This window comes from Melopsittacus undulatus, chromosome 4 (genome assembly GCF_012275295.1).
Source record: "Melopsittacus undulatus isolate bMelUnd1 chromosome 4, bMelUnd1.mat.Z, whole genome shotgun sequence".
In the NCBI taxonomy this organism is placed as follows: Eukaryota; Metazoa; Chordata; class Aves; order Psittaciformes; family Psittaculidae; genus Melopsittacus; species Melopsittacus undulatus.
The window spans coordinates 36,131,173-36,156,155 of NC_047530.1; the positions used below are offsets into that span (position 1 = coordinate 36,131,173).

The window sequence follows — 24,983 nt, forward strand, 5'->3', positions numbered from 1 at the left end:
TACCTTGAGCAGCAGATCCCGAGTTTCACTGGTCAGTGTATTACAACTCTGTGCAAGCAATGAACTAAAAAAAACCTACAACTCCCCAGCTGGCAGCATTTTTCTGCCAGAAGCCAGTCATATCCTCTTGCCTGTAAAGTGCTGGGGACTGGATAACTACATAGTCTAAAGATGACCACTTCTCTTACTTGAAGCCACACTTGAATCCTTTCCAGTTCACACATCTCATTTCCATTTGGATCTGACTGGTGAGGAGGAGAAGGAATCCAAGCCATATTTCGAAGATCAAGACATAATCAAGATGTGCCAAACAAACACAGTGATCATAGGCCTACTTCATTGTCTCTTCCAAAAAAAACCCACTTCAGTATAATTAAAAATTCACAGTCTGAAACAGGAGAAGACCTAAAGCCACAATCTTTTAGGCACAACGTACCCTCTCGAGAAGTTTCAAAGGTATATACGAACACCAACAGCTCACTGAGAAACTTTTTTCTTTAAAGAAAGATTGGACATGGATTATTTTAAGGATGTAAAATCATTTTACTGGTAAGATCACTCCTCCTCTACCTTTGACCAGACCAGAATCTTTAGGTTTTGATACTTCAGAAAGGACAAAATGACACTGTATCATAAGCTCAAAGGAACAAAGCATTCCACTAGAAAACTGAAAGTACGCAAACTGTCTCATCATTTGCAATATATTATCCTTTACCTTTTCATGTTTTTTCCTGTGTGCTCTGTTTGACTCCTTCAAGACCCTTCAGTCAATCCTTAATTTTCCATTTTAATACTGTTCATCCAGCAATGTCATCTTTATCCAATAGCTGTAAAAGAAGTGTTTCTTTCCTTCCATTACCTTGCTTCCATCACTGTATTTTCACCTGCCAAGCCTTTCTCAGACACACATACCCCTGGGCCTTTTGACATCAGTGAGATATTTATATTCCCAGGAACAGAGGGGAAGAGCTAACAACTTGTCATAAAAAAAAATCTATAAATAAATAAAAAAATGCAGATTCTTTCAGTTATATTTTTCTTCTTTCAGCTTTCAGAGGTGACTGTGGCTAGATGCTAGACCAATATGAATATTCAGTGTTAACTTGTCGTCTCCCCAGTCTGTGGGCTGCATGTTTTTGACTTCGCCACAGACCTGCCATGTACATCTGTGATCTAGTGCAGGCTAGCATGACTTGGTCTCACAAAACAGAGCTCCCAGGTCTTCCAGTACTACTGGAAACAGTCCACCTGCCTTGCCTTCCTTAATTCATCGAGATACTGGAATCCAACAGGCCATCCCAGTATGGGAAACATCACAGGATCTTAACTTGCCTCTTTCCCTAAAAGGCAAAGGAAATCCCAAACCGCAAATCTCTAAAACACACACACTCTTTCACTGCCTGAATAGCAGCACAAAATACACCTACTTCAAATTCCTTGAAGAAACAATGTAATACAAGCAGATTTTCCTAGGATCACCTTTTTGTTACACAGACCAGCTTTCTGACCACACCCCACACTAAACCACCTTGATTTTATGTATAGATTTGAATTTGCAGAAGCAACCAGCCAGAAGGGAAGAACTGGGGCTAACAGGCTGGGAAGTGTGAAATCTGTGTGTGTACCAAGGCTGATCTGGCCAAAGGCCTCTGACATTCCTCCTCTGCTTGCAGAGCTTACCAGCTTACAGGATATACATATGCATACAGAGCACAAATGTTCCCGTCTCCAGAAAATGTTCCAGACAAAGACCTGCCAGAGACATTCCTGGGAAACCTGACAAATTTAAAAAACCCTTTGTAGTGTCTCCAGCGTATGCATCCATTTAACAATGAAAAAAAGGAAAAAAAAAACAAACCGAAGTTAGTGCTGCTGCTGTGGATGGCTGTACTCCCTTCCTCCTTCTCCTGAAAAAGTCAAGCTTTCATTTAGATGCTCTCTGACTCAAAAGTTCCTAGTGGGAGTGATTTTGATAAAGCACAGTTGTGCCAAACATTTGATGATCAGGGTGTAATCTTTCCCATAACATGCATTCTATCTGCTCAGCTTGGCCCACTTGGTGACTCTACAGATGTTACTGCATCCTAAGAAAAGCTTCTGCTCCTATTCCCTTTGGAGCCTCAGAGCAGAAGGGGGTCAGTTTGAGCACTGTCAAAACTGCATTGACATTTTCACTTCCTACAGCTTCTTCTGAGACATTACTGCTGATGCTACAAATCAGTAGTATTAAAAGTAATTCCAGCTCCTGTGTGAACAGCCTGGAGCTGAGGAGGTGATGGGACCCTGCAGTAGTGCAGAGCTGTGTGAGAGGAAAGAAAAATATCTCTCAGACTTCATCTCCTACCTTGCTCCTCTTCCTGGTCACAATGAGATGCCCCCTTCCTTTAAACTTCCCTTCCTCTCCATCAGTAAAAAGGTAAAAGCCAACCAAATGCTTAAATAAGGAAAATAAATATGATTAAGATTCAGATAAAGTTGTTTCAGTCAAAGCAAGGGACTAACACTGAAAAAAACCCTTTGTTAGGGAAAACATCCTCACCAAATCTCTGCAAATACTTGCTGCACCCTGAGTTTCGTGGTCTTTTCGCAGTCACCATGTTGCACTGCTCAGTTCTAGAACTGAACGAGCTGATGCCCACTGGGACCAGCAGAGTACATTTTGGCATGTTGGCCCTTTGCTTTGTGGCACTTTTCCTCTGCTGAGGACAAAAGAAGCCAGGGTACCACACTGCATAATTGAGACAAGTAACTACAACAAATATTGTTGTAGCTGATATTAAGCTGAAACTTGCTATTTTGGGATTGCTGTGGCATATTATTCCCACAGGGTCACTCTGGGGCACTGTAAAGAGCCCATTCCAATTGCTCCTCACTCCTTCTCCCCTGTCTTAAGGTTTAGTAAACTCATCTTCTTCTTTCCAATTTGTACCTTCTGTCCAAAATGAAAAATGTAGAGTGAGAAAAGTATCCCACCCTCCCATGGATCTATCAGGATGTTTGCAGAAACCCTGGCTGCTGGATCTTGGGCACTGACTGGCTACACAGCAGAGATAGAGGCAGCTCGGTATAGCCTTTGTCTGGGTGGTCTGATGTTATCCCTGTGATTAAACTGGCTGGCTAGAAGAACTGGAGCTATTCCTAATGATAACCAAGTCCTGAAATCTCATACTCTCCCTCACAGAGAGGAGCAGAGCTCCCACCAGGCTTCCCCTCCTCCTTCTCTTCCTCCTCCTCCTGGTGAAGCTGGCCAATTCAACGCATTCTTCAGTTCACTAGCAGCAATAACTACAGAGTACTACAGCCTGGTAGGTATCAGCTGCAGCCCCCCACGCCAGTCAGTGACAGAGACCTCACACAGATCCATTGCAGAAGAAAATCTTCTTTTTACCTTAGAGCATATTTCAAAAATAAGTAGCATGCTATCCACAAAGAAAAAATACATATCCAGGATCCAGCCCCCTGGCTCTGGATCTATACACATGCTGTGCATTTTAATATCCTCCCCATAGCAAGTCCTGCAATACAAGCACAAAGAAATATTTTAAGCTAAGCACATGTGAAGTAAAGACTTCAGGATTAATGCCTGGTAAACAACACAGAGGGAAAAGAAGTCTGGATTATTTTATTCACAGCCTTCATGTATCTATCCATCAGGAAACACCAGTGGCTAACAGTAGGTACAGACATAAATATCTCTTCCTTTAGTTGTCCAGAAATAACGTTGTAGCCAGTAAGGTCCCTATATCATAAATCAAGGCAAGAAAGGCAAGTATGTCTCTATACAGCGAAAGGGGCTTACCAATCTGTATTTTCAGGCTTTATTCCACAACACACCACCAATGTATGTGCCATGATTCTTCAATAGTATCATTACTATCTTATACTCATGCTAGGCAATAGGCTAACTCAACAAGAAAATTTCAGGAAAACTGAAAAACTGAGTATCATTAACACATTGACAACACTGCAGCTGAAGCACCACAAATACCAACAAAGGCATCCCTCTAAAAATAATTAGCAGTCATTCGCATGCTATAACTAGGAAAATCACTATTTTCAGGTACCAACTTCCCCACAAGTGTCTCAGTAAATCTCTTATCATAAAGGAAATATTTAGCTTGACTACAATAACATAATGTAGCAGAGAAAAATTCATAAATATGGAGGAAGCAGCATGGCACACATTCCTCAGTATTAAAGACAACACATCAGTTCAGAACACTGGATCAGCAAACTTGCTATCCTGCCTAATATAGTTCAGAAAATGAAAGGAATCTTGGTTTCCATGCATCTAACTGAAACCTCTTATTGATAAGAAAAACTAATTTGATATTTCTGTATATTAAAAGCTAGGGGTCTATCATTTGCAAAATGCTCATTATTCAACTATGGCCTGTTAAGTTTTCTGTCTTAATGCTGTTTTACTGCACAAAGTTTCAGAAGTCAAGTGATTATTCTTGGCAAGGGAACTCAATATTCTGTGACAATAACTATTCACTTTAATGATCAGTTTTTGCTCTGATGTCTTCCTACCAAGATGAATATCCCCTTCTTATGAGAAACATGACTAAATCTTTATTTACCTCGTCACCCACTGCTCTATATAATTCCTTCATACCTATCTCCTCCCTAAACAAACAAGCCTAATATTTCCACTTCCTTATTAAAAATGTATTTTGCAGTTAATTATTGTAGTCACTCAACTGTGAGTCCCAGTTATTTTTCCTGAATTCGCTTTAGAAATGACAACCAGAACTGAAAACAGTTTTTCAGTGGAGGGCCTGTAACTGATGCTTACATGACTACATACCATTTCCTAGCTGGTTCCTTAAATGTACTACTGATTTTACTTTGTTGCCTTTACTACTTAGGTATCTCCACTGAACTTTCTAGAACAAAACTGATTTTTTCTTCCTTGGATGATTAAAGGATATTACTTCAAGTGGTTAAAATTATTGCTTGTCATGTAACCAGTTATTTATAAACACTGAACTTCATCTGCCATTACTTTTCCCAGTTAATGCAGTTGCTACATTTCTCTTGGCTTTCCTCATGATGATCAATAATTGTACTGACAAATTATCAGGAGGTAGGCTCAAGTTTAAGTTTATAGCTTAAACGCAACTTCACAGTAATGGAACATCTGGACACTTGTAGCCTACATTACACTGAATGTAACAAGAAGTTTCCTCATGTAGTGAACATGAGCTGCACAAGTATGTATTCACATGGGTGAACACTATAAAGGAGTTAATTTACTGTAAATTCACACCCGTGTTACCTTGCAATAACTTGCTTTCACAATCATTCTTTAGGGAATAACATGCCAACCATTATGAATCTCCCCCTTTCAAATCTTTAATTTTACAGTCCATCATGTTCATTCTGTGTCTTCAGTTACCCACTTGCTGTATAGCAAACTGGCTAGTTACCCTTTTGTTTGCTTTCCGTCTGTTTTGAATCTGTAACAAAACTTTACCTCTCACCCTAGAGATACCTGTCTTGCCTAACAGTAATTGCTGAAAGTTTGTAAAAAGCCTTTTTGTAAATTTGAAGAAGAACCAGTTCTACTAGATGCTATTTTTCCCAGTTCAAAGAATTCTAATAGATCAAGACATGGGTTGGGTGTTTTGGGTTTTGAGATTTGGTGGAGTTTTGGGTTTTTTTGTCTGAATTATGTTTACCTGAGTTAATTAAAATTCCATTTTTATTTCAATTTAACATATATCTGCTAACAGAGCAAGACCCTCTGCTTTAATTTACAGGAAACTTTAGGATCCTTATTACAGCCAGTGCATTTAGAATCACAGAATAGTTAGGGTTGGAAAGGACCTCAAGATCATCTAGTTCCAACCCCCCTGCCATGGGCAGGGACACCTCACACTAAACCATGTCACCCAAGGCTCTGCCCAACCCAGCCTTGAACACTGCCAGGGCTGGAGCATTCACAACTCCCTTGGGCAACCCATTCCAGTGCCTCACCACCCTCACAGTAAAGAACTTCCTTCCTTATATCCAATCTAAACTTCCCCTTTTTAAGTTTTAAACAGTTACCCCTTGTCCTATCACTACAGTCCCTAATGAATAGTCCCTCTCCAGCATCCCTGTAGCTCCCCTTCAGATACTGGAAGGCTGCTATGGGATCTCCATGCAGCCTTCTCCAGGCTGAACAGCCCCAGCTTTCTCAGCCTGTCTTCATACGGGAGGTGCTCCAGTCCCCTGATCATCCTCGTGGCCCTCCTCTGGACTTGTTTCAAAAGTTCCATGTCCTTTTTATGTTGAGGGCACCAGAACTGTACACAATACTCCAAGTGAGGTCTCATGAGAGCAGAGTAGAGGGTCAGGATCACCTCCTTCAGCCTGCTGGTCATGCTCCTTTTGATGCAGCCCAGGATATGGTTGGCTTTCTGCAGCCCACCTCACAAGCGTGTCAAGGTCCCTCTGGATGGCATTCCTTCCCTCCAGCCTATCAACTGAACCACACAGCTTGGTGTTATCGGCAAACTTGCTGAGGGCACACTCAATCCCACTGTTCATGTCAGCAACAAAGATGTTGAACAAGATCGGTCTCAACAGCGATCCCTGAGGGACACCACTCGTTACTGGTCTGTAGCTGGACATTGAGCCGTTGACCACAACTCCTTGTATGCAGCCATCCAGCCAGTTCTTTACCCACTGAGTGATCTATCTATCAAATTGATGTCTCTCCAATTTAGAGACAAGGATGTCGTGTGGGACAGGGTCGAACGCTTTGCACAAGTCCAGGTAGATGACATCAACTGCTCCACCCCTGTCCATCAGTTCTGTAGCCCCATCATAGAAGGCCACCAAATTGGTCAGGCAGGATTTCCCCCTAGTGAAGCCATGCTGGCTGTCACCAAGCACCTTGTTGTTTTACATGTGCCCTAGCATGCCTTCAAGGAGAATCTGCTCCAAGATTTTGCCAGGCATGGAGGTGAGACTGACTGGTCTGTAATTCCCAGGGTCATCCATTTTCTCCTTCTTGAAAATGGGGGTTATATTTCCCTTTTTCCATTCATCAGGAACTTCACCTGACTACCATGATTTTTCAAATATGATGGACAGTGGCTTAGCAAATTCATTTGCCATCTCCTTCAGGACCCGCAGATGGATTTTATCAGGCCCCATGGACTTATGCACATTCAGGTTTTTAAGATGGTCTCAAAACAGATCCTCTCGTACAGTGGGCTTAGGGTCTTCATTCTCACAGTCCCTGCATCTGCCTTTCAAGAGTTGGGTGGTGCAGTCAGAGCCTTTGCCAGTGAAGACTGAGGCAAAGAAGTCATTCAGATCCTCAGCCTTCTCCAAATCCAGGATAGCCAGTTCTCCTGATAGTTTCCTGAGGCAGGCTACATTGTCCCTGATCTTTTATTCGCTACGTACCTGTTATCTTTAATATCCCTAGCCAAGTTTAATTCGAACTAGGCCTTAGCTTTCCTAATTTGGTCCCTAGGTTCCTGGACAACATCCCCATTGAATTAACATTAATCTATCGATAGCATATTTAAGGAAATCGAATTTCATGTGGCATCCCCACGTCTCCCTAGCCAATAACCACATCATTCACAAGTCTACTACCTATGATAGTCAAAATTTTCCCTCCCTGTGCTCCCTTAAATAACAAGCAAACACCAGCAGCTAGTTCTAAATTAGCAGTGAACAGGCTAATTTATATATGCACTCTCACTGGATAGGCAGCAGTCCAAAGAGAACAGAATATTTTGAACTCCACTTGATTTTCACCCTTGACTGAAACACTCACAGGCGTTGCACTTCTCTGCCTCTAACATTTTTCATGAAACAGGTAAGAACATACTACCTTCAAGACTAATTTAGTTGAAACTTGGGGAATTTGGACAAGAGCTTTCTCTTTCGTATTTGTTTTCTTATGACCTTTTGAGCTCAGGTACCTCCCTTATTACCCTACTTAGCCATGAACTTCCCAGGTTAATGCTGTATCCTCAAAAGCACACATGTTCCATTACAGATCTCTCTGTTGCTTTCTCCCAAATGTATTGGGTAATTCAATTACAGAATTATCTTCTTGGTTTTGAATACTGTGGGTACTATGCTCCTACAGACATAACTCTACTGTTTGTCATAACCTCAAAATCAGTTTTACTATTAGATTTTATGTAGTCACAAAAACATTGTAAATATGTGATCCTAAGGAAATAAAATCAGATAAAATTCCTCAGAAGTAAACACCAACATTCATTGTTGTAGCTATATTAAACAACAAAGATTCTCCCCAGCAGCTTCATTGTATTAATTTCTAATGCGGAATATTTATCTTTCATAACCTGAGACAGTCTTACTCAAGTGTGTCCTTAAGTGCAGTTAAGACATTGCCATTAAAGTCAGTTACGGAAATAACTGCTGCTCCTTTTCTAGTCTAAGATACAATAATACTGCGTCTCTTTTCTCTATACATCTCTCTCTCATTCCTGCAACTAGGCAATAAGACATCATACAGTGATGCAGGGGATTAAGTAATGATTTTCATGGGCTCTAGATCAGTATTCCTATTGTATACCACTGTGAAGGCACCCTTGTTTTCTCCATGTTGCAAGCATAAAGATACACTGATGAAATTTTATACCATATAATGAAAAATATTTTTCAAAAATACAAATCAGTGCAAGGCAAAATGTTTTTACACACTTTGTGAGACAACTCAAAAGTAACTGTACAAGGGAATGAAACCACACATCAGTAATGTTTTACCTTTCTACCATCTCCACCTTTCATATCACAAGAACTGTTCATTTCATGAACATTCCATGAGTATCACCATGAAATTGCCATCTGGTGTTTCAGAAGAGAATGAAGAGGACTGATAAGACAGAAAGCTGATGTAATCACAAAAATCTTGTTTTCTTAAGATGACAGATTTTAAATACCTTGTTCCATGCTCATAAAATACTTACTTTTAAAATTTTCCATTTGAATATTGTAATTTTAGCAGCCAATTGGCTTAAATTAAACTGATTGAATATTCAATTAAATCAAATTGAATTAAACTGATTGAACAAATTAAACTGATTGAAGTGAGTGTAAGAGAGAAAAACATGAAACAGGTGCTTTGGGCATAGGTAGGAAACAGCACAGATTGACAAAGGACAGAGGTGGACTCCCAGCCAGAATGGCAACATCATTCCAAGCACAGCTGTTGAGCCTACATTCCTGGGTACCCCAGAGACCCCAGCTAGTACACAGATACCAGAAGCAATTCTCACAAGAACGGGAACAGAAAACAAGTTTCCCATCTGCTCTTAGAAGGAGGTAATGTATTCAGAGCACCCCTACCCCCAAGACACAGCTGGGCACAACATAGGGAACCAAAATACAAAAGCATTCGGCTTGCACGTTATCATTCTTGCCCTTGGAAAAGAAACAGTCCACAGCAATAATAGTCTTTTCAAAAATCTCTTGCTTACACCCTCCCTAAATCAATAGCATAATCTTGCCATTAAATATGATTAAATTCAACTATCAGGTCCCTTTAATACCAGCCAGGTACTGTCCAACAAGGTAGACTAACTCCAAGTTTCTGGAATAGTTTTAAACAATTGTATTATTTTTATTATGTAGGTAACTGATGTTCTCTACCAGGGGTCACCTTATCATAAAGGGAATATCTATCTGTACAAACACTGTCTTGCTCAACACAAAATCTCACTTGGAAATAACCTACATTGTTTGCTAGGAGCTGAGGTGTTTATTGTTTTCTGGTCACAAAGAATGGAATTAGTACTTTCATTCTATACATTTCCTACTCTTCTGTGGGGAAAGTATCTTTGGAGAGCCCAGAAACAAAAAGCAATGCAGACACATTGAGCATGACAAGCGTTATTTCCAGAGCTCCCACTGTACTTCATAGCTACTTCCAGACTTGAGTATACCTGCACTGACAGGTGACTATACAGACTTCAGCCTCCATCATCTGCAATTACCAGAGGATGCTCCTCTGTCAACCAACACAGCTCTGCTCAGGAAGCTACACAGCCCTTCCCTCATAGAGCTTTGTGAATTACTCTCTGGATTCCCCCTTATATACTTCCTAATTTAACCAGCAGTAACTAGCTGTGGTAGGAATACAGAAGTTTATATAGCTATTAGATGATTTTTAAACGGCAGCAAGAGGATAACTTGGACCTAAGAAACCACAGCAGTTGGAGCCAAGCAGGAAATGAGTGGGTTTAGGGAGAAAATCTATTAATTTATTTTTAAAGTTCTTTTCAGAAAAAGATGAAATAGATACACTTCCTTTTTCCCCAGATTTTTTTTAGATACTATTTTTTATCCAAGGAGGCAGCTTCCATTATATATTTAGCTTTCAACAAGTCAGCATTTCCTGGATGAATGTTCTTTTCTCTACTGGATTTTTTTTATAGTTTTACTGACAAAGTCTATCTTTAAAATGCTGAATTCTGATTTCACTAAGAGAACCAGACTGACAACTCTGAATATTACTGCACAAGCAAACAAGCTTCTCCCAGTGTTCCTCATACCACTTCAGGCTTTGAAAGATCAGATTCTCTCAGTAGGGTCTGGCTTGATGCAAGAGCAGGCCTCAGCATCACTGGAATGTTCAGTGTTCACATTCTCTGCTGCATCATCAGCAAAAAGGTGCTTCGGTTTTGTGACTTATCTTTTAAAGTTCAAGACCTATCTACAAAGACCAAAGTGCTTATATTAGTTCTGGAACTGCCCAGGCTGAATCAAAACTTTGAAGCAGATGTAGAAGAGTCCAAAAAAAAAAATCAGTTCAGCTTCCTAGACTTATACCCACCTTTTAAAAAAGAGATATTGCCAATCATCTAAACAGATATTCAAAATCCAAACAGAACAATAAAATTTAAAGAAACAGATAGCACCAGCTACTGCAACTATTAAAGATGCTTCAGAAAACTTAGCAAAAGACCACTGTTAAAACAGTATCTCCAAAATCCAAGTATCAGAGCAAAGATGACAAGTGCGGAGACTGTGAAAATGAAGCCTGTGACAGCCTTTTCTGTTGTGACAGGAACTCCAGCTTTACCGCTTACACACCTGCTGTATAAGAAGACTGATGTGGTGTGGTGGGGAATGCTGACAGCCTACCTGTTTTTCTGCCACCTGCTGCAGTTCTGCTGCTACCATACTGGGGTTATTACTATTGTTCTGGGAAGAAGCATCTTCTGCATCTTTGTGCATCCTGGCTGAGCCCACATGCTGTCCACTTGAACTGCGATGGCACAAACCTTCCAAACAAATATTGGATATGCTTAGTAAGTGGTATGTCAGACTCTCTCAGCCTGCTGATCACAATACAAAAGCAAGTATGATACATTCTGCATATTCAAGGGAGAATACAGCCTTCTATTCTGCATCATGGCAGGGGGTTTGCAACTAGATGATCTTAAGGTCCTTTCCAACTCTAACTACTGTATGATTCTATGATCATATGGGTATTGCCTACATGAGCTTTTGTCAATTCCAAACCCGTATTCTCTTCATCATAATGTATCTAATGACAACCAATTCCAGACAATATTAGCTGATGTTACCCAAGTTAAATCTATAATTCTTTCCCTTAAAAACAAATGGATTAATTTAAACAAGCTATTCAATTAGGAAGTCAGATCTATTTCATTGCCAGAAAGGTGGTCAATATATATATGTATCTACACAGCAACCCAAATGAATATGTGCTGACCCTGCTGTACAATCTAAAGCAAATGTCTATCATTTAAAAAAAAAACCAGGACCACAGTCATTAGCCTGTGTGGTTCCCAAAATTCTCTCAATAAAGTACAGCATGTATCTAAAACTTCCTATAGTTTCTTCTACTCTTCAGATTTGTTACACTCTAAAAAAAAAAAGCTGCATTGCTCAACTATGTTCTCCCCCAGCATGGTAAATGAGAAGTCTGTAGATCTTGCTTTTAAGATACACTTGTACGAGTCCGTGCTGAAAGGTCCTGAAGAAAGAGATACAGTAATGAACCATTCAGATCTTTTGGTTTTGGATGTCCTTACACACCTTTAATTATTCAACAATTCTGCAGTTTTGTGAAAGGATTTCTCTGCATGATAGAGAAATGGAGAACTAAGAAAACATGGACTGAGACAGGACTTCTGCTAACCAAAATTAAGTTCATATTTCTAAAGATAAAAAAAAAAAGAGCTCAGTAATACAATCAGGTAAATCTATACAACACTGTATTTCCCAGCTCCTTTCAAACAAGTTCAAGGTTGAACTCTACAGCTACCTGAAAGGAGGCTGTAGCAAGACAGGTGTGGTCTCCCAGGTGATAGGAAAGTGATAGGAAAATGGCATCAGATTTCTCCAGGGGAAGTTTAGACTGGATACTGGGAAAAATTTCTTCATCAAAAAGGATGTCAAGCACTGGAACAGGCTGCCCAGGGAAGTGGTTGAGTCACCATCCCTGGAGGTATTTAAATGATGTGTAGACATGGCACTTCGAGACCTGGTTTAGTGGTGAATTTGGCAATGTTATGTTAACAGTAGGACTCAGCTATCTTAAGGGGCTTTTTCAACATAAGTGATTCTATGATTCATTGTTCATCTGTTCAATGAAAGGGCATCTTTAGTGAACAAGGGCTGCTTCCCACACTCCTTTCCATGAGAAATTTAGCACCATTCAACAAGACTCATAATTCTGGAAATGTATAATTTCTACGTACTCCAGAGCAGAAATTACATGATCTAGCAGGTTACTATGCACCCCAGAATACTCACCTACTTTTGCAGAGTACGGTCGGGACAATCTTTGGCTGTAGATCTGAGCAGCAATCTGAAAAGATGAGAATGAACCAACTGTGTAGCTACCAGAATGACAACAATGTGATCCTGCAAGGCTAGATAGAAGCCTCACTGGATGCTGGGTTTATGAAGACAGAAGAGTTGTCAGGAGCTGTGCTCTGCAAGGATGGTAGTGTGTAAGGGGCCTGAATCAGCCCGGGACCAGCTGGAGAAGCTGGCAATGGTGACCAGGTACCTGTGATTTTTCAGAGCCTGAAGGCTGAGATGGTGTCCAGGAACTGGTACTTCTCTGGAACGTGGCACCATAGGTAGAGGAAGAAGCACTAGAAGGGCCGCACTGAGGTAATTTCACTTCAGAGTTTAAGGAGAAGATGGGTTCTTCTGAAACTACACAAAGATAATGAGCACACTAGACAAGAAAAAGCTCCTTTTCAGGTCCTTTGGATAACATTAACACACCAAAGGTGTCTCTACCCAGACACACTGAAGCCAATATGACCTCATCTACTGGCAAAGACAAGAAGAGGCTTTACATGATGAATATCCTCTTCCAAAGCTTGTTACGTATCTTGATCTTCCCTCACAGTAGAGCAGCTAACACTTTCAAACTGATGGCTCTACAGTACCTACTCTTGGGTTTATAAAAAAAAAAAATCCCCACAACCCTGAATAATCCCTCCCAAAATTGGGCATTTGAATCTCCCAGTATGAACCTGAAGGTTCCAATCTTTGTTTAAAACAGTAGATGCATTCATTATTTTTTTATTGATGATGATTTAAGCCAGTTCACTTTACAGGTTGATTTACCTTCTTTGGGTTTACAGGCTTTTAATGTTCCTTCTGCAGGCAGATCTGCAGCTGAAGTTTTGGACTGATCACCTTTTATTTTTTTCACCAGCTCAGGATGCTCTAGATAAAAATGAAGACGTTTGGAAGGAGAACAATGCAAACTGATACCATTAAAACAGGACTGCAGAGTTTAAAACCTTGTTACAATGGATTTTCTTGCTAATATTTACTGTAGACCATGCAACTCTATTGATCACAATTGTGTTGTCATGTACAGTAGCAGGGACTACTGAATATTTATGGCTGGCACTGTATATCCTTCCATGAACACCTTATTAGGCCCAAATGGACAGATTCTGCACTCCGATGGGTATGCTCACTGCAGGCAGCACAATTTAACAGACCTTGATTTCTCTCATCCCTTACAGAATCACAGAATCACAAAATCCCAAGGGTTGGAAGGGACCTCAAAAGATCATCCAGTCCAACCCCCCTGCAAGAGCAGGGTAACCTAGAGTACATCACACAGGAACTTGTCCAGGCGGGCCTTGATTATCTCCAACATAGGAGACTCCACAACCTCCCTGGGCAACCTGTTCCAGTGCTCTGTCACTCTCACAGTAAAGAAGTTCTTCCTGATGTTAACGTGGAACCTCCTATGCTCCAGTTTACACCCATTGCCCTTGTCCTGTCACTGGATATCACTGAAAAAAACCTAGCTCCATCATCCTGACACCCACCCTTCACATATCTGTAAACACTGACGAGGTCACCCCTCAGTCTCCTCTTCTCCAAGCTAAAGAGACCCAGCTCCCTCAGCCTCTCCTCATAAGGGAGGTGTTCCATTCCCTTAATCGTCTCTGTGGCTCTGCACTGGACTCTTTCAAGCAATTCCCTGTCCTTCTTGAACTGAGGGGCCTGCTCATTTCAGTGCCTTCAGTTTGCACATTATCACTTCAGTCATCACCCACCACATCTAGGTCCTTATAAATGCTAGTCCGGATTCATCTCACTGCTTTCCATAGACTTCAGTTAAACTGGATTTATCTGGCCAATGCCATCTCAGAACTACCTGCAAAACTTACGCTCTGGAGGCTGTTTCTCTGACTCATTACTTCTGCTTGTGGAGCTTTTTCCTAGGGAGACATTTGCTGACCTGTTTTTCTGTGTGTAAAATGTCAGCACTTCCGCCAAGTCACTTTCACTACAATAGGGAGACAAGAATGGGTATAAGTGAGGATTCTAAACTTTTCTGAGTTCACGTAACAATGAAAGACAAGGAGCAACAAGGAGACTAAAAAGGGGAGTGGGAAAAAAGGTGAGGCCAGACAAGTTAATAATTTACTCAGTTCTGCAGGGTAAGAGCAGCAAGACAGGAACACGCCTTAGTTAAACCTGAGATTCCCACTGAAATGCCATTTTTCTTATACAGCAGAAAAAATGAGGCATCCAAGAGCCTTCCCAGGGCAAATAGAGAGCAAGTGAAAATTGCAAACACATTTTTGGGGATATTCAGTTCACAGCTGAATTTGTCAGTCTTCTCCAGGTGCTCTCTAGAACAAGTAGTTACATTTTTCAGGACAGAACTCAGCTCAGCCTCTGTTATATAGTCATCTTTAGTAGTTTTAATTCAGCAGTGGGGGGAAAAGAGGAAAGAAGAGGAAAATGCTTGTTAATTAGCCAAAATTGAAGGACAAACAAATGGAACAGTCAGTATTTTCATGAAGCTCACAGAACCACCATGCATTTCTCACTTTCTTTACAACAAAAGAGTTTAACTGCTCCAATGTCCTAAGCATCTATTAGTCCCAAACCAGTATCAGTTACTTGGCCACTCATGTTAGAGCTTGTGTAAGCTGTAATTCTGATTGTTTTGGTATCTAATATGCTTTCCTTTTGCTTTATAGTGCTGCTCAGAATCAGTGAGTGGGTATAAAGCGGAGCAAACATCAAAAGCAGGAAGTATAGTGAAAGTAACAATACAAGAAAATATAACACAGGAATATAAATTAGCATTGCAGCAGTTATAATCCCTCAAAATGTCTTCTGCACATCACACTTGTACTAGTCTTAGCTAGCCTGAGCTTTGGTAAAAGCAAAGTCTAAAGCTGGAACATGCTACACATCCCAATGGAATTTAGACCTTGAGGGTATGCTGCAAAGTTCACCTTTTCTCCCAGACTGACGACAACAAGGGTGAAGAGGAAATGTAAGAATAAGAGTTGTTGGTGGAAAGGTGCTGTAAGCTTTTAAATTAATTTACCAGTGTAACTATATACTTCTACATTGCACTGAGGATGTTTAGGTGTAATTGTTGTAGCATATGTATAACTAAATATAACACTATCCACGGGATATCAGTTAGAAAGTCAATGAGACAACCCCAAATATTAAGTGGCAACATTTATTACCAGTTTTCTCTAGTGTTGCATTCACTGTACAGCAGAACAACTACTTAAAGTGAAAATCTATACCCTTTGCTTGGCTCCAAATGACTAGTTCACTGATTTAAGCTTTAAGCACAGTGCAAAGTACCATCACCTTATCAGAATTTTCAAACATACCTGACACCTCATGAGAAGCGGAAAGATCATCGCTAGAAATTGATCATTTGCAAACTGGCTTTTACTGTTCCTTATCACAGAGATGATCAGATGACCCAGCAAAAATCTCCAGCTCCAGCCTAAACTGTGCATCAGTAGCCAGTAACATAGAAACAGAAGAGTTCTGACCCTAACAGACATATCTTAGCATTTCTTGCAAAAAGCAAAATGAGCTGATCTAGGACACGACAGCCGTTTTAGTGGACAAAGATGTCAGAGAACCAAAAGCATGCTGTGGGCCCATGTAACCTGCATTTCTAGTGACATGAGAAGATGTGATGATATAGGGCAGTCAGACATTTCGAGTATCACTCTTTTACAGAACTATCTGAAAAGAAATGAGATTTTTCTTGGAGCCTGTAAATCTGTTGCAGTAATAATTCCATCAATTATACTAAAATGTAAAATTAATTGTTTTCATGAGAATATAGTTAAAAAAATACTGTAAAGCCTCCTGAACTTAGCTAAAAGCCTCAGCTATAACTCACTTTTAATCAGTCACTAAGAGTGCTATCCAAGCAGAAAAAAAGAAAAAACAGTTTCATAACTGATCATGAAAAAAACGCAGTGGCTGTCAACCTCCCCAGAGAAGATAGAAGGGTGTTAAAAAGACAGGTGAATACTACCTGCCCACATACTGACAGGGGTCCTTGCCCATACAGGCATGTCATACATGCATCAAACAAAGCAGTCAAAATTAATCAGGTTTTGTGCTCAGGAATCAGAAACTTTGAGAGCATAATTCCAGTTCACTGAATCATTTCAGACCTCTCCATAGTTAGATAGCCATTATTTTTCATAAAATGCTACAAGGCCATGAAGAATATCTATCTATTTTCAAAATACATTTCCTGTTAGATCCTTCTAAGTTTAAGACACACAAAGTTCAAAGCATGCACAGCTAGAAAATGCTAGTGTTTCATTGTGAAAGTAACTGCTTGCCCTGAACTGCCTTAGTAGGCCAAATAAGAGGCTAGGATGAAGACAGAGAGTATAACTCCCTTCTTTCCTCATCTAAGAAAGTCCAAACCTGGAGAGTTCCTGAAGATGGGCAGCAAGGATGAGATTTGTTTCTGAGAGCAGAAACTTGACAGCCAGAATCACAACAACTGCTCAACCACAGCAGTTCAAGGCCATCTGAGCAGCAGTTCTAGTTTCATTCTCCTTCCAAAATAACTCCACATTTGCTTCAGCATCACAGGAAGGACACCATTAGCTCACCAGCATCACTTTGAAATTTACAGAGAGCAGGGCAACCATTGCTGCCCTTTGGTAATCTACTTAATGATCAAAACATCTCTTATATGTCCTTCTCTAAGCACCAGATGCTGATGCAACAAACGTTTGGTTGCTGGAAGAAAAGATGAAAGACAAGTTTTCATCCCCAGCAAGAGCAGGAGGAGGTGCTATGGTCAACAAATGTATTTAGAACCCTTTAGATCAATCAGATCATCTTTAGAACAACCCCACCACTTTCAGGGCTGCAAGATCCTTTATCAAAAAGAGTAAAATCCAATCCTACCTTGCTTTGCTAATGAAGGTCTCAAAAAGTTCAGGATTCACTCCCTGCTCCTCTTCCTGTTTCTTTTTTGATTGCTTCTGAACCACCTGCTCTGTTTCCTGTTAATAAGTAGCATCAGTAAGTGTCTCTATGTAGTTACTTTATGTTCCATGCATAGCTACAGCTCAAAGACAAAAACCCAATTCCATGGCATCTAAGACAAAAGAACAGCAACTCCTAAGAGCCAAATTTTAAGTATTTCACTGTGGGTAACAGAATGGATAAATAGAGATAGCCCGAGAGACAGCATGCTAAGTATACACTAAATCTGATATAACTTATTAGAACTGATTTGCTGAGAAGAGAGTAGTCTTCACAAATACATGCTCTTCTCCAAATACAGTATTTGCTCAGACATAAGGAAATATGGAAAGAAAAAGCAAAAGTCTTTCTAGTTTTGTTCTTTCTGTCATAGATACAGAGTTCATCAGAATAGCTTTTATTTGAACATCTATCCCAAAAGGAGTTTTTCAGAAAGGACAAAACCCACAAAATTACACTAGAAGAAACTCAATCAAGTAGACCTGCTGAGGGCATCCACACTTCCTACTGTAAACTAGGAGCTCTCCTCTATAGTTAATTTCTTTTGTCATGCAGTAAATAGCCAAGGTCTTACCCACACAACAAAAATATACTGCTTCAGCAGAAGCAAAGAAAGTAAATCAGTTCAGCCTGTGGCAAATATGCATTTATACACTAAAATATACTGGCATAAAGGATGGTGAACCTTTGTGTGTAAGAATGGGAGTAAGTTCTCAGATATAAATGATCTTTCTATTTCACACCAGTGGAACTTGTTGACACTAGCAACTGTATTAATACAAAAGTTTTTGTTACTTAAAATTAAAAAAAAAAAAAAAGTCTGTCTGAAATACCAATACTAGCACACAAGCTTCATCTGACCGGACTTCACCTCCACTTCATTACTTCCTTCTGCTACGCTGAGCATTCCCAGGACAAGAGGGTCAGATGAATATTGTGAGAGATAATTCAAGAGGGGGAAGAAAAAGCCACTCTGGGACATGGTTCCACCCTTCATTACTTAAGTAGAAGTCTGGACAATATGTGATCTCTTTTACTTAACTTGCTGGAGGTAGTTTTTTTGATTCTGTGTCATTACAGAAGATACATAATGACTAATAGGAGTCCCTACTAAATCTGAAGTTACAAGTCAGTGAAAGAAGTCTATATGATTCTAGTTGGAATCAGACATCAAAAAAACCCCGCATAGCCAAAGAGTCTCTCAATGGCTTAAACATGTCATAAAACCTCAAGTGATCTGTTCTCACTTGTTTTAACCTAGAAAATATGTTTATGCACTGATCTATTACCAGTTACACAGCTTTATTTTGTGAATTTACTTAAGAGTTAGCAGAAAATCCTGATGTTTTAATATAATTTGAGTGGAAATTGTATCCAAAGCAGCTGCATTCTTCATTCACCACAGAGCCACCCGAGTGTTTTGTGGTTACTCCTAACACAGTATTTCAGTGAGCATTAGGCATAGAAGACACTCCCTGGAACGGATTTAGTTCAATACCAACCTTGCTTTGACAGACCAAGTTACTAGATGTCAGTTCTGACAAGGTAAGTGAACAGCCTCTGCTAATGAGAAGGAGCACAGAGGCCTGTGTACAGAGCAGTGTCTGAAAGCAAAATTTAAACTACCCTTGTTCCAACGCTAAAGAAATGTTAGGAGGCAAAGGAAAGGGGAAGCTGTTCTTGCAAAACAAGGATCACCATGATACCACTATGTTAAGAACAGCACATTCTATATCTAAAGAGGTGAAAATTATTTAAATTAGGACCTACTACTTACTGAGCATGCAGAGTCCCATACTGCAGATAGGTAGCAGTTCCCCAGTATATCAAACACGTGATAAAATACATATTTCATATTGTTCTACATAAGAAATATTATCTCTAAAGAAGCACCATAAAAATAAGGAGAAATGGGAAGAGGCATTACAAAATACTGAACTGAAGACTAGCCAAAGAGAAAAAGCAAACTGCCAATTAAATTCCACTTCAACACTTCTTTTTACTTTTATGCACATGATGACCAGACTGCACATATAATTCAGTACTACTGTAGTCTCTCTGACAATGTGAACAGACAAACTACCATTACCAGATGCACAACTGCAAACGAGCCACGTAAATGACACAGCAGAGCTTTTAAAACAGACTGCTGTCTTGATTATGACAGCAGCCAGCACAAGATACTTTAGAACAGAAACCAAAAGAGCTATCAAAAGAAGAAACAAGAAAGAATTAGTCACCTTGTTATAACACGTTATGAACTTGCCCAGCTGGTAAGCCAGAATACGACGACGATCATTTATTCCTAAATGACGTTTGGGGAGCAGCACCTTCAAGGACTGCTGAAGATTGCTGGCAGCTCGCCTTAGGAAGTGTACCACAAGCTCCTGCAAGCAAGAAAGATGGCATTAAGCATGGAGCAGCTGCAAGATGTGGTGAGAAGAGAACAGAGGTACTACAGGAGCTACTGACTGGCAAGAACTAAACACACAGTTCTGAGAAAATGAGAACACTTGAGGAGGATTTGTCTAAAAAGCATGGCAGATGAAAATAAAATACAACCAATAAAAAGCAGCAACAACAAAGAATCTCCTGTAAAGTCTAATACCTTATGAGAACATTTCCAAAAAACAATCTGCAATCTGATACAGATAATCTGCAATGTGTTAAAGAAAGCCTGTGATGAAGCACACTGATATAAAACCCTCAGTGCTATCACAGGGAAGGGGATCCTAGTCAGATATCTCCAATACAGTGATCTAAGCCCTATTTCATCACTTTTCATGTATGCATACTATTACCACAGTCTCTCCACAGCAACAGATGACTACGTCTATAGCCATGTAATTCCAATCCCCCACCATGTCTGTCTGATGCATCCTGTGGGTGTTTTGAACCCTTTCTGTCTCCCCTTGGAATTTGCTTTTGGTTAGGAGCAATGCTAACGCATAAATGAGCAGCCTCACAGCCAAACTATTGGATTTCACAGCTCGCCTCTCACTGCCATTACTCCAGGCTGGTTTGATCTGTTATTTTAAACATTATTTTTCACAGTACAGCAGACAAAGTGACTCTCAAAAAGCCAGTTTTAATTTCCACTTGGAAAGGGCAGGGGTAACATTTTCCACTGAGTCGACTGATTATTCTTGACACACAATTTTATCTCCGAACTGTACTGGCTCCTTCCCTGCAACATGTATTCAGCAAGAAATCTCAAGAGTCTACTGTACAAAGCTGTTTTAGGAAGGTTTGTGAGGGAATCTGGGCTTGCTGCACTCTTGAAAATGTATATACATCAAATATAGGGCCTTAAAATACAGCCCAGAAAAATTAGTCACATGGTTTTAAAATAAAAAATAAACACACAAATAAAAAACACCTATGCTAGAAAATAACTTTCTATCCTCAGCGGTTTTTACTTTCTTCTTTTTCTTTTCATTTATCTCAAATACAAAGAAGATTCCTAAATGCAGATGCCAGCAAAGGGTAAGACAGGACACACATGAAAAAGCTTAACTGGCTACCTATTCTGTTTGAGTAGATGTATACTTTAATGCAACAGAAACCAGACACTGCCAAGCTATCTTAAAGAATCTTAGAGAGAAGAATTCAAAAGCAAGTAAGCTCAGAGATCAGTGAACAAGAATCAGTGAAAATTCTGAGCAGCTTGAATATGAACCACATTCTACTCATTAACAGCTGACTACTTTTATTACTGCTTAGATGTCAGTCAGCAGCCCTACCTTGTCTGAATATTGAGAATACAGCACTGGCAGCTGGCCTACAATAGACAACTATAATCTCAGTCGGACTTCAGCTCTTCCAAGGATGGGAACTGGCTTCAAAACTCTCAAGGGAGATTATAGCTTGGCTTCTCAGTCTGGCCAACACAAAGCTTCTTACCATTTGTTCATCTTCTTTGGCAGTCCAGGCAGAATTCTGGATCTGGTCACCAACCTCCTTCATCAGTCGCAACTGAACATGCTGTAGATAGGCAGAGAAAGCCCTGCGAGCTTGCACTTTGCTGTGGACCAAAAGAATCAGTCAGCTATCTTTAGGGTAGTAATGGGAGTTATAGCAATCAAGCAGTTTATGGACAACAGTACAGTCAGCAAGGACCTCCTAGATGCAACAATGTTCAAGGGAAGGAGGACCCTTTCACCCTGACACTGTTTTCAAGTCTTTCAGCTCACCAAGATGGGGTAGGTATTGCAGGATATACAAAAGACTACAGACACCCTCCAAGATCATTTCTAAAAATTGAATGGTCTCCTTGCTTTTCACAGCCTTAGCTACTCTCCTCCAAAATCCAACAATGTGAACATCAGCAAACTGTGTATTTTTAAACCAAATTCAAGACTCTCTTGGGCCTCTGTCTTAGCAAGAATTCTGAACACCGCAACAACAGACCATAAAACAAATAAATGGCTCGGTACTGGTGCCAGAGCTATAACAAAGACCCTGCAATTCCCATTGGAAATGAAAGAATTAACTCTGTGAAAGTGAGCTCTTCCCTGCTGGCCCAAGGACACAAGCCAAATTTCATTGAGCATGGCACCACTGAAGAATGAAAGAACATCAGCAAAATCTGCTGTGCAGCTGGCTGAACATGTTAGGAAGCTGTGAGTGTGAACTGAAGAGAGTTCACTGGGGTAGGACTGAGAAGGACACGTTGCTTCTTAGGCCCTCACAATGGTAGTCACTTTAGTGTACACATCAACTTCTCCAGCTGCCAAAAGCTTTGCCTAATTCTGTTCATTCTCATCTTGGCCTAAACCCCCTCTTCCAACATTCTGCTCTCCCAGTCTCCACATTTCCTCATAGTTTTCTCCATAGTCACTACCAGCTGTCCCTTGAATTGCAAACATAATTTCTCCTTCCCTTTTTGTAAGAACGTAGAAGTAAATGAGCTTTAGTGTCAGCTACTCTTCCATCACAGGCAATGTCCTAATCTTTTCTTTAAAATTATCAAGTTTCATCTTAATACAGTTTTCCACCTATTATTTTCCTAGAAAATTATTCCAGACCTTACTATTTTAATTGTTAGGAACCATTCTTTACTACCCTGCCTAACCTCCCTCATGAGCAGTTTATATTTGCTTTTTCTTTCTCCAGCGTTGTCCTGTACCTTAAATAATTTCATCCCTAATGGGTCTCCTACCTTGAACATATTTATTAGCAATTACAGCCTTCCTTAGTTTTCATTTTACTAGTGTGAACTATCCACATCTTCCAGTGTCTTTTAAAAAAGTACTCACACAGGTGACATGATGAGACCAGCAGCTCATCTTCACCTGGCCAGTCACAACTTACCTTCAACGAACACGTGCCATAGGTGTTGTACATAATAATACACATAAAATCTCAGAAGTATCTCAGGTGATAAACCCTAGACCACATTTGGTATTTTCATGCATACATGAGCTAGAGCTTCACAAACCTCCTGTGATCAGAAAGCTTATATTTTTCCTTATAATTAATTTCCAGTTGATGAACACCCAGTTGATAGAATTTCTGCTGTAAATTATTAGTTCTTAAAAGCATGTCCTTGGACTTTGTGCTCCTGAATTTTATCCTGGCTATATTATTCCTATTCTCAAGTTCATCCGGCTCCTTCCATGTTTATTCCACTACGTTTCCCTCACGGTAATAACTTCCAAGTCTTTTCCACAAGCAAATTAAATTTGTACAACTCTACATTTTGTGTAATTCTTGAATCACTTATTAAAATCGGCCTCAAACCAATTCCTGAGGAACCTCACAATTTTTTCCTCTATTTCCTCTCTGCACCTTAGGAATATTCTCAGATACGTTTATGGTCCTCATGACTCCAGGTACACAAATGCCTGAAATTTTATTAAAAACTCAGCTCACAAATTGTCTTCCTGTTTCATATGTCTCTAAATTTAATTAGCACTTTGTTACAATGTAACATAGGAACATACGACACAGTAACATTTACAGAGACCAATACATCAATCTAGATAAGAATTTAAATCAAAACCAAAATAAAATACATTAAAAGTATCCATGCATCTATGTAATCATTAGCTTTTGATGCTTCGGAAAAACCATGCTAGACCCAAAGGGGGAGAGGGATGAGAGAGTGGCTGCATGGGACTTAAGTTACTGGGTTGGTTTAAACCACAACAACCTGTAATTCAAACATCTCGTGACCAAGAGATCAAGATTTGCGCTGGTAAGAATTAAGGACCCCATTATCAATATTGGCATAGTAATAGTTCCTTGCCTGCACTTAATACTTCTGTGATTACAAAATGCGAAACAGGGGAAGTTCAGGTTAGATATAAGGAAGAAGTTCTTTATCGTAAGGGTGGTGAGGCACTGCAATGGGTTGCCCAAGGGAGTTGTGAATGGTCCATCCCTGGCAGTGTTCAAGACCAGACTGGACAGGGCAACATGGTCTAGTGTGAGATGTCCCTGTCCATGACAGGGGAGTTGGAACTAGATGATCTTAAGCTCCCTTTCTAAACCTAACTATTCCCTAATTTGATGAAGAAGGTGCTTGTATAACACTGCCTCTCCTATGGTGTGTGGTATATTGAAACCTGAGTAAATCCCTTTTACTTCCCTGGGAATGGCACAGTTAAGGGAACATGTTTCAGTCAACTGTCACCTCTTCACCAGTAACTCCCAGTGTGTGGAAGGCAGAGAAACTGCCTCAGCAGGCTGACTAAAAGGAGAGAGGGATGTCCTGTCACTTACAAAACCTGACTGGAACAAGCCTGCTTTCTTTCGGATGAAAATTTCATTACTTCAGCTCCTCTACCTGTTGACCCCACAAGCAAAGCCTTCATCAATGACAGATCAGATGGACCAAGCCAAGCACAATTCTGGTCACCAGAAGCCTTACTTCTGTGGGGAATCCCAACAGTACTGGGTCCTGTGTAAGATTCTGCCACAAACACCAGAGAGAGCTTACATTCTTGGCAGAAGTCAATTCTGTATATAGATATACAACAGCACTGCTATGCTCATCCTCAAAACATGTTTCAGAATCTTCCCTGTCACAACAGCAAATGTCCTTGCCACAAGAAGACATCAGAACAATCCCTAAATCCATTTGAAAAATCATAAATCCTCTCAGAAACTAAACTAAGAAAGAACAAGCAACAATCATTTTCCCTACCTTTGGACATTTTTCACAAAAAACAATGCTGCTTCTCATCTAGAAG

General features: G+C 40.1%; 1 protein-coding gene across 7 annotated transcripts in view; it reads right to left on the bottom strand.

Moving 5' to 3' along the window:
* TTLL5 (tubulin tyrosine ligase like 5) overlaps positions 1-24,983 on the bottom strand; it is a 138,441-nt gene that overhangs the window by 63,846 nt on the left and 49,612 nt on the right. For 6 of the 7 annotated variants that reach the window (XR_004080548.2, XR_004080547.2, XM_031048734.2 and 3 more), the window contains 8 exons: positions 21,691-21,811; positions 20,028-20,174; positions 17,707-17,804; positions 14,667-14,785; positions 13,600-13,701; positions 13,028-13,179; positions 12,769-12,823; positions 11,128-11,267 (listed from right to left, as the gene is read on the bottom strand). Coding sequence is in view for 5 of the 7 variants with exons in the window: in XM_031048734.2 (XP_030904594.1) it covers positions 11,128-11,267; positions 12,769-12,823; positions 13,028-13,179; positions 13,600-13,701; positions 14,667-14,785; positions 17,707-17,804; positions 20,028-20,174; positions 21,691-21,811 (934 nt within the window). In the remaining 2 variants the exon portion in view is untranslated. Of the gene's footprint in view, positions 1-3,465; positions 3,516-11,127; positions 11,268-12,768; positions 12,824-13,027; positions 13,180-13,599; positions 13,702-14,666; positions 14,786-17,706; positions 17,805-20,027; positions 20,175-21,690; positions 21,812-24,983 lie in introns of those variants that run through there. The other variant, XM_031048737.2, reaches the window with a different exon arrangement.